The following is a 14,227-nucleotide window of genomic DNA, read 5'->3' on the forward strand; positions in this document are numbered from 1 at the left end:
GATGTATAAACAATATTATGCTCTGTTTATTTCCTACGCTTTTCACAATCTTTTCCAACCTTCTCATATTTTACGGTCGTCAGATTCAGATATATAAGAATGGGTAGTAGGTCAAACTCGTTTGGCTTAGTTTCGTTTATTCGCCTTTGGATTATGCTGACACTCGATTTATTCCGTCAGTCGTCTGTTTCTTCTGTTCATTTAGCTTCTTGTTAGCGTACTTATAGTTAGTATTACTTTTATATATATCTGCCGCTTGTTAGCATCATATGTTATAATAATTTTAATTTTTACCGTTATCATATAATTGCATTTATATTGAGGTAATAAAAATGTTTGTTGCTCTAGGCGTTTGTTTACCATTTATTCGATAGTTTTTACTTTTACTCCTCGCTGTTGATAGATGTCCTCGTTACGTTGTTGTCGCTTGGTTGATAGTTTGCTTGTGATTCTTCCTGTCGGTGGTAAATAACTCTCATTCTTGCCGATAATTCGATCTTGATTACGTTTTGTTGTTGTAGCAGCTATAGGTTCGCACTAGTTCAACCCAGGGGTAGTAAATGCCTCGAGTTCCAGTCCCTACACTTAGCGTCTGCATTGGCCTCCTGGTCTTTGTCTGTGTGCATATCTAACTATAAAGCCAATCTCAGCTGTCGAACTTAGGACAACAATATTTCGCTACCTCAATATCAGTGTGACGATATGAGTCGCGCCCAAACAAAGCCTATTACATGTACTATAATTGACTATACGTGAGAGTTAACGATCGTAGCAGCGATAAAAAGAAAAGGAAACGCCAACTGAGGCATCGGTTGCCCTCGTCCATTCAAACAAGCAATGACGCGTAAATGACTTGAGTAGAAAAAGCCATCGAAAGAAAATTTAGATATATCTCGAAAGTGGCTGTCGAAATATTCAGCTAATCAACAATTTTACTTTAAAGTGTAACGTAGCTAAATTGTATGTTGGATATTTTTAGTGAAGATTATTGGATGAACAGATAAGCAGAAACAGGTGCTTGACAATCGAGGCTTAGAGTACTTTGTATTCTGCACGTAATGTGTCAATGCTAATCCCTATTTACTTTTCTCTAACATTTTCCACGCATTATAGATAAACTGGGTTCCTTATATCCTTGGGCACATAATTGCAAAAGCGTCAATCTAGCCACATATAGGACCGTACTCGTTGCGTATGCTAATTATGCTCTACTGTATTGATTAACTACGAAAATTTATCTATTGTACTAATTTGAGAGACTGGCGCGCAGATCTTTTTTTCATCCACGGCGAAGCTTCGTTGGACTCAACCGTGTTAGAGAAAAGTGGCGAAGCGTCTAACCTGTAAAGATGTCTTTTGTGGGAGAAACACTATCTGAAGCTGATCTAAAGATTTTCGCAGTCGAGTCTCTGCTTCGTGCCTGTAGTTGTTGTAAATATCAGCAGAGAGAAGTGGAGCGGACGGACGCGTCGTTTATTCGACGGACAGCATCTACCCCAGGGGCGCAGAAGCATCTCTTACGTCGGCATGCCCTCTGCGCTGGGGAGGGCATTAGAATCCCCTCGCTGAAGAGGCTGATAAGCGAGGGGTTTGTACCCTGCCTTGCTAAGCAGAGGGTTCGTCTTCAAAACAGCTATTCTAGATCACGATCTTTCTCGTTCACCATTTCCCTGTTTTTACAGTCATATTGGCTGTCCCTCATTGTATGACTTTAGTTCAACTCAGTCTGTGGATTTATGATTTAAAAATTAAGGCTTGCAGCGGCCCAGCATAACCTTATCCAGTTTATAGTTTGTAATTTTAGCTGTAGAAAATCTTTCTCATTTCTAAGCTGGCCGTTGGCCGTTCTATTACTAGAATATCACGGTTTTTGCTATAATATTAATATACTCTTTTTGCATAATACAATTGATAAATGTGACTAGTGTTTCGATATGGGGTGCATTAATTGAACACGTTTTGTATATAAAAGAGTGGACTGAGAAATAAATGTGACCAAAATGAATTGGTTCTAGTGTTTTAAATAATTTGACTGTTTTTGTTATTATAAAGATTTCACAATTATATGTGGTACCATCGTTTGCTGTATCACCTCATTACTGTTTTTCGAAACCGCCCGCCTTTAGCAGTCAGCTTTCTTCCATGCGGTGATAATAACAATACGATTTTGAGGTTTCTATATTTGGTTACAGTTTGTTGGCCTTGCGCTGGTTGTCATCTGTCCAAACGGTTCCAAACATTTTTGTTGTTATTCGGTGTTTGATGTCCTGGACTACTCTGCCAAATGTGTTCGCGGAGATTTTTATTATTTTTTTTTTTAATATTTATAATAATAATAATATTTGTCTTGGCGTTCAGATGATCATCGTCATCAGTCGTAAGTGATAGATAAATGAAATGGCTAGTAATAAAAGAAATTGATTTTATATTATGCGAATGGTACTATAATTTCCTTAGTTCCTCTTTTATTGACAAAAACTGTGCAATGTATTATTGCAGCGTGTAGAATACCTCGAGACAGAATGGACTTACTCTGTGTTCTACAGTAATGCTAGTGCATAGTAGCTTTTTATCCCGTAACGATAAGTTGCTGTTGTACAGGGCGGGTAAATTTTTTAATCAAATGAGTTTTTTGCTGACTAACATCACTGTTTTCATAATTAAGCTGATATAGAAGAGCGTTCAGTTTCTTTTTCAATTCAGGACTGTAGCTGCATTTCTCTAAACATCTCTTTATGTATCGAATAATATCGAAACGATCGTCTACGTACCGCTGGTAACAAGCTAGTTTTAACTTTCTGCCTGTTCGATATATAGCAAACTTGCAGTTGTTGTACTGAAAATTTTACGTGTAACCAAAACGCTAGCATTGAATATAGTCAGCGTCAATGTATGATTATCAGACATCATCCATCTAAGCACTATCTGTCCTAGTGCACCAAGTAAGCTCCTACGACGGCCTTATTGATACTGTTATTAATACCGTAGCTCATTCACAATCAGTTTATCCCTTATTAGATGGTACAAGTGAGTCGATTCACGCTTCAAGTTTATGATACGACGTCGTTTAATGGCTGAGGTAGCTCGATTTATTATAGAAATTTCGAACTATTTTCGGTTTCGCATAACATGTATCAGTGGTTGTTAGATGTACTTAATGTTAGCTCAAAAATGACAAATTACGCTAGTATGCAGGCCAGCGCGTTGGGTATTTGAGCGATTCTCCTACTAGATTTTGAGACTTAAGATAGATAGTTTGGATAAGGAAATATACCGAAGTACTGATAATTTGGTGTGTCCTGTTATTAGCTTTTTTTTCTATTATACTTTATGCGGTGATTGGTGCTATAAACAAGTGGTGTTTCTAACTGTTATCGATGTCATTGTTGGTCTTCGCATTTCCTCAATGGTCCGGAAAGGGGATCAGCTCAAGACAATAACCGGCTCTGTCATAATCTGTTTCTCGTCGGTGGCGTACGTTTTCATTTACTCGTTCGCTTATCATCATGGAGTCGTTACTCATTCTGTGTGAAATTACATCATGCTGTGCTGTATAGTATTGTATCAATGTCCATGTATCCTATGATTTTCTTAGGTTGTTGGATCAATAATCAATCTACGTATATATGTATATGTAGATCAGTTGTGTTAAACAGTATTATTCATTGGTTGTTATTGCAGGAGCAATCAATCTTTCAATGAATTATTAGGTTTTTTTTCTACGATAAAACCATATATACGTGAATGTTTGCGCGTCGTCTTAGAGTTTTTCAATGTTTCCTTTGTTGTTGTCGTTGTTCTGCTGCACGTTACAAACGCATGTCAGGTAGTAGATTTTCTTTCAAGTTGCCTCTGAGGTGACTGCAGTTAATGCGATTATTACATTCCTAGCGGTTCCTGCTGCTGCTTTTCTTGTCATCGCAAGCAGCTCCAGAAAGAAGCCTTCAAACTAATCAGCTAAGCTTAAGGTAAATTCCTGTGCCATTTGATGGCTATGCGTAAACAATCGACGATGTTACATTGTTTTCAATTATTCTTTTATTTTTTTCATTTGTCTACACTATAAGCTTACTGCTTTTTTCCGTTCTGGTTGGTTCATTGTGTATATAAACAGTACAGCTTCTCGTCGACATATGTAATAATCGGGCACAGCCCTATGATCCTTTGCAGGTCATTGACGATTTTAGTAGTAAAAATTATAATTTTGCTATTATTTTAATTGTATTACTTTATAATTATGATTGATATGGGTTCCTGCAGTTGTTTGTAGAACGATGACAATCACAATGCAAAAGGTGTGTCCGACGATCTCCACGAGACCTACAGGGGCAGTAGTTGTTGCTGGGTATTCACAGATTCACAACACTTGGTTCGGACATTTAGGAAAATTGTTTGTTTTCAGTGACAAAAGGTTTAACCAAATAGATACAGCTGGCGCGGTTTAACACTAGGTCGAGTATAGTAAAATCGTCCTGGATTTCACCGTCTGTCTGTAGTTGTAGTAGCAGATGTAACTTCTTAATTCCAATATAGTGTAATGAAACAGCAGGATGTGTAAAAATTGTGTTCTTTCTGGAACGCTGCAGTATTCAAGTAAGTTGACACTGAATATGAAATGATTCGAAGTCACTCTAAATTCGTTTGTCTTCTACATCGTTTTACAGCGGGAATAGAATTGTTGGATGCGTTGCTTGTCGTTCGCTATCAGACGATTGTTATTATAAGCTAAAAGTAGTTTACATTGTCGAGGCAAAGGCTTTAGACACTATTTAGTATATTTATTTGTAGCCTCGGACGATGAATGCTGGTTGGCTTCGGTGTTGTTACTTCTAATTGACCAATGTTATGTATACATCTTGATGCCATCTTAGTAGGTCGTTCTATTGATTCTTGATAATTTCATGGATTATGCGACTCTTCCTATCGAGCGGGATTGGCCTAGTTGTCGAGGGTCTTGACATGACAATGATCACAGTTCCTGCTTGCCATAGTTGCAAAAACGTAACTAGTTAGTATTTGTTAACAAGGCCGTATTTGTGTCCACTCAACGGTGGCTGCGACATATCGTTCCATGTGTATTGTATAAACAATCATAACACCAGAAATACAAATTTGTCTCTAAGTTGTGAAGCGGAGCAAACGAAATTGTCAGAGCCTGCTTTTTTGATGTTTGCACCGTTTCGTGTAGTCTGGATGGATGGTAGAACTTCTCTACAGCCCTGTTCCGTCTTCTGTTCTTCTTCTCAGAACAAATGACTTTTGCTTAAACTTATACGCCGTAAAGCGTATTACACACTGGGCAGCGCTTCACAGTCTTACGATCGGTATTACTATCGGGGATGCTATCTGCATTCGAGTTCCTTCGGCATACAGAAATCTGACCAGTCCTTGCACTATTAGTGTGTGTTTTGGTAAGTACACATTGAGATTTAATAATAGATAACTGTTGTTTCACTTGATTCGCGTGAAATGGTAAGGCACCCAGTCAGCTGGATGTGAAGGCCACTTGGTGTCGCCAGTAGCTAAGCACAAGCAGAAAGACCACAGTCCTGTTATATCCTGGGACAACGAACCGTTAATAGATCTAGAAATCGGTTTCTCACGCAGACATATTTAAAGCACCTTAAGCGACTTGTACTCATTTCAGCGGATTCCCCGATCAACAGTAGTGTAAATGCTTGTCGAATTCGCGTATATGTAAACTGCGAAATGAACCCAGTTTTTGTCTCACTTTGCTTTCGTATGCATCTTCTCGCTGCAGGTAATATTACAGAAGCACTTATAGGACCAGTCAGCGTTTCGCACGGCCTTGCTCAGGCTTATTGTTGCTTAATTGTTCGATCCGAGGCTGAACTCGGATGTTCGGAAGCTGATGTTCATACAGTCAGTAGCAGCTCATGAATGCCTCATTTAGGTTGCAGCAGCTATTCAAATAGTTACTCAAGCTCTTCGGAAAGTTCAGGAAGGGCTGTGCGGGACCTGGTAATCGGTTTGAGCATGTCTTGACTGTCTGAGCTATCTCGCACCTTTTATTATTATTATTATTGTTATTAGTATTGTTTCATTTGGCTGAAGGCCGGATAGCGTAAGTCAGAGATGGAACGTGTGCAAGGTGGGTCGTAACAGCGCGGCCGTTTCGCGGACACTCACGCGCACCACCGATGGTTTCCCACCATCAGCAGAAGCTCCCCTCTGCGAAGCTGAGCCTGTGGCATTAGTCGGACCGGGAATGATCGCAGATCCATGCGCTGACGAGCCAGCGTCTTTTGGCAAGTTGTCTCGCAGGTCAAGCGACTGCTTCATTAAGCTTCCGCAAAAACCAAGAGGTGATTTCGGCGACTTAGAACTGGAGCCGTTGGTCTTTTCGACGGCCACATTGCGATTTGATGAAGCCATCTGCCTGGTGTTACTGCTGTTGAGAGCCAACGGGCCACTGCCCAGCTTGGTCCGTGGCGACGTCCGGATGAGGGCTGCTGCCTCATCGGCTTCGTCTCCACCCTCGTGAGCTGTATCGTCCTCGAGCGAATCGTCAGCCGTTGTTCTCTCCGACTCCAGCGAACTGTCGCCAGTTGCCGCCACTCGAATTGCTGGAACTGCCTTGACCTCGACCTGAAAAAAAGTACACCCAAATACATAGGCAACGAACGCATGCAAAGACAGAATACAGTAGAACATATTTCTTCACTACAAAACAGATTTGCATAGCCAACTGAAACTTGAAAGCGTAACCGACCGGTCAACGAAAACGTCATTGGTATATGCGGAGAAAGAATGATGGGCTTGTTATGTGCAGCTGGAAGCGGAGCCGATAAAAGGAATTTTGTCCGGACGAATAGAACTCACAGGTGTCCTGTCTTCAATGTATGTGTGTATTCGTCCACAGTTGTATACAACAAGCCTCATTGGGCTCAGAAATGTATAAATATGTGTTACTTCAAGTTGACAAATGGTTTATGATGGACACGAGAAATCTTACAGTTGGAAATGAGCGACGTCCTTACTTCAAGAAACATGTGCCATTACGCACATCTACAGGTGGTCATACTTCAGAAATAGGTATGTAAAGTGTTCTTTAGCTGCATCTGACAAGCGTCTTTTTAAGAAAGCTGTATGATTTATTCCATTGCTCATGACAGTGAGCGTTCAAATTTACTCCAGTTCGCTTTAGGGACGAACTTCTAAATAATAGCGTGAAGTAATGCGCTTCTTATGAGCGTATTGAAAACAAAGTCCACAGTTGCCTTTTACGCTCGATGAACGTCATAATGTTTTTGTTTTAACAAATCATGTACTTTTTAAGTGAGCAAATCTAGCTAGGTACAAAATGCATTTCTATAAATGCTTGAAAAATCTATTCCTAAAAATAATGAACTTCTTCAGTGCTAAAGCGTCGAAGAAGGACGTATACAGGAGTTTCACTTTGCCTGTAGTCAAGGCGGCACATCGCTAAGCTTATTGCTTAATGCTGGCGATTTAAAAAAGTGTCTATACGAGTATGTTCGCATACCGACGGTGAAACCAACGCGTCTGTTGTACATTATAGTTGAGGGTCGCAAAAGCTTTGCCGCTGATTTGCATTTAGTATATTGAAACTCAATCGGCAGTCGAGCTTGATTAGGGCAAGAGTGCAAGTGAAAATAAAGTTGAACTCTTCTCCTAAGCAATGTGTTTTCCCTGAGCTTACGCAAGCTGAGCGGAAGAGTTTTGGATAAAGTAGCCCTCTATCTGCAGGCCATCCTTGCATATTAGGGCGGCAACGGAACCGTCGTGACCATCATTGAACGCTGGTGTCTTGAGGCTGCCGATTGCAGCTAACTTAGCTAGCGCTGATAAGGCTTCAAGCCGATATGGGCCGCCGTAATCGAAAATAATCTTTTCAAGACCTTGACATGCGTGCATTTTAATCTTTGGTGACCATAAATTTCAAAAATGCCAAGCAAACGCGCAGTTTTTGGGTTAAACAAATACGTTAAGCAACTTAAGATTTAATCGATTTAATGTTAACCTTTAGATAAAAAGGCCAGTTAAAAATGCTATGACTATTGTGCTGAATATAAGCAATAGACCACCAAGCAATGTATTGATGGTAGTGACCTATGACTCGACTCTAAATATTTATGTAAATACAGTTTGAAACATTTATTGAACATCGAGTTAATTAAGTACTAATTATATATAGATATTTTTGTGGGTAATATGCCAGTGGTAACGAATTTGTTTACGGAACTGAGAAATATGTGATGTAGCCTAGGTTCGAGACCGGGTGTAGATACGCTGTATTTTATGTTGGAAAGGGCTTGCCATCTGAAGCAATGTTTAGCCATAATACTATACTCAAACAATTTATTTAGATATGGATATTGTAATGTTAAGTCATTTTTAAAATTATCGAACGCGTGACATTTATTTCAGTTTTATTCAATGAAAAGCGTTGGACGTTTTTAAGTAAGCGTATCATTTCCGAAGTATTTTTTCGATTCTTTTTGTTATTGTCTTGTTTGATCTTTGCCTTGAGATCCTAGTTAAATTCGTCCGTTTATTTATCAAAAAACAATATGCATAGAAGCTGTGAGGACAATACTGAGCTGCCATAGCGGATTCCTAGTACGTGATACCTGTGTAACGAACCCTCGTTTTCATAGGCTTTAGCGGCTTCTTAATAGCATCCTCGGAAACCCTGAGCCCTAAATGCGACAATGATCATTGTAGTAGTAAATTAAATTAAAATGACCTTAAAGTGGGCATTCATCACGCGAATTTGAGTCGCTGTAGGAGGACACCGTATGACATGCTACTATGAAAGCGAATAGGAATATTCGAGAAATCTGTTAGTAAGAAGACTGACGACTCTTTGGCTAGGCGTAAAAGGTCCATAACCAACACAAATTTCGAGTGCGTCTTAAAAGTAGTGCGTATGCGCAGGAAGTTAACGAATGTATGCTTGAAACCCGCATTTTAAAGAAGTGTCATGGTACGGTGGTAAGCGGAGTCGTTACTTGATTCAGTCGGTACCTGAATGATTATTATAACATAGTAGGAGAAATCGGGCAGGAAGTAGTATATATCGTTTCATATATAGTGAATATGACACACTATATATATATATATATACTATAATAACAAATTATTTTTATTAAATCATCCATATTGCGGTGTATACTATCACATTAAAACTAAAACATGACCAAAGATTTCGCTCATATGAAACGTACTGAGAGTACCAGTTATTGCCGCTATAAAGCGGACTCAGGCGAAATCCAGCCGCCGCATATAAGCCTTCACTACCAGAATATCAATTGCCCAGTTTGCTTTGTGTTTGGATAACAGTTTCTGCATATATAAAAGACGCTTTATCTAAAAAAGCTTTACTAGATATATTTACTTGTTTAGTTTTCAATTTACTAGATAGATGGATGGGAAGATGTATAGGTTTTTGCACGACACCTATTTCTTTTGCACAGATTTTTGAAACATAGTCGGTCACTTGTAAATAGAGAGTTTGAATGAGTTAAAGCAAGGCGAACGGCTTTCCATTGTATAAAATTAATCAAGAATGAATATATCTCAGAAAATGGTTGCGCGTGCGACTACGTTAAATTGTCTTTTTCATTGTGTACGTGCTTTAGTAAAAGGGGTAAGTTCGTATAAAATTGCCTATTGATTTAGTAACAAGTTCTAGTTATTATCTCGAGAAGATAGATTTAGCGAGAGTTTATATTAGAAGAAGCTTTCCTTAAAACTCGCGTGATCAATAGTTTCCCAAATCTATTTGTAAAGCTTGGAAAATTACCTGGCTGATGGGTATAAGGATAGAAAATGGCGAGAAATGCAGGGATCAACATAGAAGTTTGAATTGATGATAGGCAACTTTTGAATATCATGTAGCTGCCTTTTGAATCTAGAAGGGCACAAATGAGATTTTAATAAATAGACAATTATTTTCATGTTACCACGTCGGTTAGTCACAATAGGTATCACTGGTTTATGTTTTAATCATTCAAACAGACTGATTGACCAATAGTGGCTGCACAAGCAAGAAAAACAGCAAGCAGAAATGACTTGGACAGGGGAATGTTTTTATAAAATTTTTCTGGCAATACAACGAAATTTGTAAGAGTGCAAATTCAAAAACACGGGAAAAAACGGGATTAGGGTTACACGGATAGGTCGAGTTACAGGATATATTGAGGTCTTTGGTAGGGAGTAGGACAAAGGCCGGAAACACGCACTTGAAGTGAAATGTAATTTTGGAAAGCCTCACGAAGACAGTGGATCCTTACCTATGTCATACAACTGTCTCGAGCTCGTTAGAAAGGCTCTCGCACTTAGAAAGACTCTCTATTTCACCTGAAACACCTTCTGTGATATCTAAAAGAGACAAAGATCAAAGGAACAACAATACGACGAATAATGAACAACGGTATTCTATTAAAAGCGACTCGTTTTATTCGGTAGCCCCGGAAAAAAGGTAGAGCTAGCTAACAAACGTTAAGAACAATTAAAACCAGAGTATCAGAAATAGTTGTTTATCGTGCATATTTCCACTTATTAATTATAATCTGCTATCATTAAGTTTGTTCTGTATTTCATAACCTCGATCAGTTTATACCTTTTATGCGTTTTCATTCAAAATCCCGTAAAAAAGAAGCGAAAAATATCATAAAGTCTACGCAGATAAACGTTTTTTTCCTAAGCAGTACCGACAAAAAGTTTCCACCTAAACCTCAATAGTAAGTGCTGATTTAATGGCTTGTTAGGGGGCCAATAGATTGATGGGCTAGTGGCTTGAACCGTTAATCGACACAAAATGGTATAACTATCGATGGCTAGGTTTCTTCATGCCGTGGGATGGAATAATATGGTTATGCGAGACTAGCCATGGTTAACTCTAATTTAGGTAATGACTGCCTATGATCTATGGAATTATCTGCAGAATTATGAACTGCAGCAATAATAAGCTAAAGAAATTGTACATTCATACAATGAAACCAGTTTATGGAGGTTAGCTATCTGAACAGATAACTCAACGCAGCTTCAAAGTCAATGGTGGCCCATTTCAACAAAAGACTATGTCTTTGAAGCGATAGATACTGCTATATATTATATGCTAGCCTTTTGTACTGTGATCACGCTTGCGTACCCCGGACATTACATTTAGCAAAGGGCTTCTTGCAGTAATAATTCATAGGTCAAGCAAAAATTGGCAAATACTATTTCGTTTTACTTGCATTCCTTTTTTAACGACGATAATCTTTATCAATTATTTCGGAAAGCTGATATTTTTTATACTAAAAAAAGTGTATACGCGATAACAAATATAATGAATAAACATGGGCCCATTGTTCTTAAATCCAAACTAAATTGACCCTATGAGTATATTAAAAAAAAAAGATCTATCTATAGACATTCTATGAAATTAGAGGATTTTGCACATATTGGGTGTGGCTTTTCAAGATGGGTTGTATGAAAAATGGAAAGGCTGGTGGAGCAAGGACAAATTTCAAGTACGTCAGCGACTATAGGCGACTATAGTTAATTTTAAACAAACTTTGGCGGATTGTTTATCTTACGGGGCACAACTTTGTACTCTATTTGGCCCACTGTCTACTGTTTTGAAACCAAAGTAACGAAGTTATCTCGCATAAAATAGTGCGTCATTTTTGCAGTCGAAGAAAAGATCGGCTATTATCCAATATCTCCACACGACACAAACCGTTTCTGTTTTTACTCAGATCGATGTCTTTCACCATTGCCAGTTTTCATGCAAAGGCAACCCGATTGTCAGTAGATTAGTATTCAAAGGCCCCTTTGATACACCTGGATTTTTGATGCAACATTGACAGCTGTTTCAGAAATATCAATTGCCAATTGGGTCGTCCAGATGAGCTCAAACGGTTAGTCTTTTTGAGGTTCTTGAGATATATTGCGACTTGATATGCGAATACTTGTAACGATCAAAGAAATAATCTTTCAAATACAATGAGTGAGTAATTTAGATTACGAACTGAAGTTGAGGCTATATAGTTACCAGCTATGGTATTCTAAAAAATATAGGTGAAATTTTTGTTGTTGCTTATATATACAGTCTTAGAAAAAATTATTAATAAGTCCGAATTAAGATGGGTCTTTCATGCCAAGAATACCACTGAAGCTTACCTATTGCCGCATGTTTTCGGGCCGGATAAACCTCTATCACAAACTTTCCCAGTCACCCTAAATCGACGACCTACGTCGCAATTAGTTCCCATGTAGCATTCGAAGAATTGGAGGTAGATTTCAATGACCCAAAGCGAGGGGAAATAAAACCTCTACAAAAGAAGATAGATTGAACTTGATTGAGAAGTCACCACAGTAGCGCAAAAAGGGTTTACTTTCGTAATTTCGACACTCTTTTGCAGAAATTAGCGGTTGTTTTCGTGAATTTAGCATTTATGGCTAATTAGGTCATCGAAATTAACCTAAGCCTTACAGGGACTTATTTGTGTATCTGTCTGTGAACGATACAAATCTGTGACTATCAGTACTGTCTTATTTATTGTTACCACTATTAAAAAGTTACTGACAAATTTAGTGAAGCGACTTCTTGTTGCTATCAACATTTAACTTATTAAGTTGCACCGACTTGATTCCCATGACAAAAAGATTTTATCAGCAGATAGGCTGAGTTGCTCTCCGCGAGGTGTCAAGGTGTCACACAATTGACAATTTTTTTTAATTACTTTTTGCTTTAAATGCAGTCGGAGAGGCTCACTTATTTTATTCAATAGTGCTGCCGTGCGACCTATAATCTATGCCAACCTTATTAAAAAAACAGATCGATAAGCTGTTTTTTCTTCTTCTTGTCGTGGAAGCTGATACACCGAACGCTCGATCTGCAGTATGAATCAGGACATGTTTCTAAAGCGTCGATATCGCCTTGTCGCTGTCAATTAGCAGCAATCGTCCCTTGAACCAATTCAATTGTGCTCGTAAAGCACATAAGCTCTGAGCAAAAATCTTTACGGAGTGGTTTCTGTGCTTGAGCGTAAAAAGAGAAGAGTAACTTTTAGCACCAATACTTTTTCTCGAAGTAACGTGAATTGCTATCGATGCAGTTTTATCTACAAAGGATGCGCGGTAGCGTGGACGGCTAAATCTAGATGTTTTGAGTCTTACTTCCGGTACCGCTATTGGGCGTTCCATCAGACTGCTAGCATCTGCCAGCGCGAATCAAAGCGTATCTACACCTAGCTCGAACCTAGACCACCTCGAGTTTCTAAAGTTCAGTAAACAAATACGTTTTCTACTAAGTGGACTGCTACAGCTTTGGCTAAAAAAAGTCAGGGGTCGCTGGTTCAAACCCCCTTTAACGACATATAGTACACGACAGTAGAGAAAAACGCAAACTCTATTCACAAAACAGCAAACTGCGACTAACATTTTTCTTTCGACAACTGACATCACTAAAGACCAGCTGCCAGCACTATATGTATACATGTAGGAAATGGATTGTCTGGTTAGGACTTCTGGTTATGAGTTTCTTTGTTGAACTTCATTTCAACAAAAATTGATATTTCAATGAAATTTCTCGCGTGTGTTATTATAGATGAGCATGTTTAATCACGTTAACCACAGTTCACTTCCACTATTGCCCCGATTCGGGGACATGAGTTACAAAACATTATTTGTTCGCAGATAGCTCTTTGACGCCAAGCGATAATGGTAAGTGTGCACTCACCTAGACACGCCTCGAATATGCGCAGTACAAAAATCCAGCGGATCTAAATTTTGGGCTGATAGCAAGCTGACGGTCTCAAATCTTCAAGGTTTCAAAGTGGTCAAAAGTGACATGGATAAAGGCGCAAAAAGACAAACTTTGTAAACTTATTTGGACGACGATAATTGGCAATGGATATTCTTCTCTCCCAAACAGCCTCTAGCTTTATTAAAAGTTTGGGATAATGAAGAATGGCTTTTATGCCACGCTGGTGGATTTTTTGTTAAAAAATCCTAGCTTTCCCACATACAATAGTTCTTCCGTAGTAGTAGCAGCACTAACGTAAATTGTTAATTTTGATCGGAAAAGAAAGTTTCTCATTTGTGCAGAGGTTAGTTGTCCTTAAAAAGATTAGACAACAGCTGATCTTCTAACCGAATGCCGAAAATGGAGCACTATGTTTTAGCATGGCTGCAAGCTTGTCTGCCCCTTTTTAAATCGAGCTTTCACACATTAGTTTGTTTACCTTTC

General features: G+C 38.8%; 1 protein-coding gene across 1 annotated transcript in view; it reads right to left on the reverse strand.

Annotated features, from left to right (window-relative positions):
* Positions 1 to 2,421: 2,421 nt before the first annotated feature.
* LOC111244958 (potassium voltage-gated channel subfamily KQT member 1-like) overlaps positions 2,422 to 14,227 on the reverse strand; it is a 220,344-nt gene continuing 208,538 nt past the window's right edge. Inside the window, exon 11 of the mRNA XM_086981089.1 lies at positions 2,422 to 6,609. Within this exon, the coding sequence (XP_086837215.1) occupies positions 6,091 to 6,609 (519 nt within the window). The 3' untranslated portion in view covers positions 2,422 to 6,090. The remainder of the gene's footprint in view (positions 6,610 to 14,227) is intronic.

The sequence above is a fragment of the Varroa destructor genome, unplaced genomic scaffold (assembly GCF_002443255.2).
Source record: "Varroa destructor unplaced genomic scaffold, Vdes_3.0 BEIS01000002.1, whole genome shotgun sequence".
NCBI lineage: Eukaryota > Metazoa > Arthropoda > Arachnida > Mesostigmata > Varroidae > Varroa > Varroa destructor.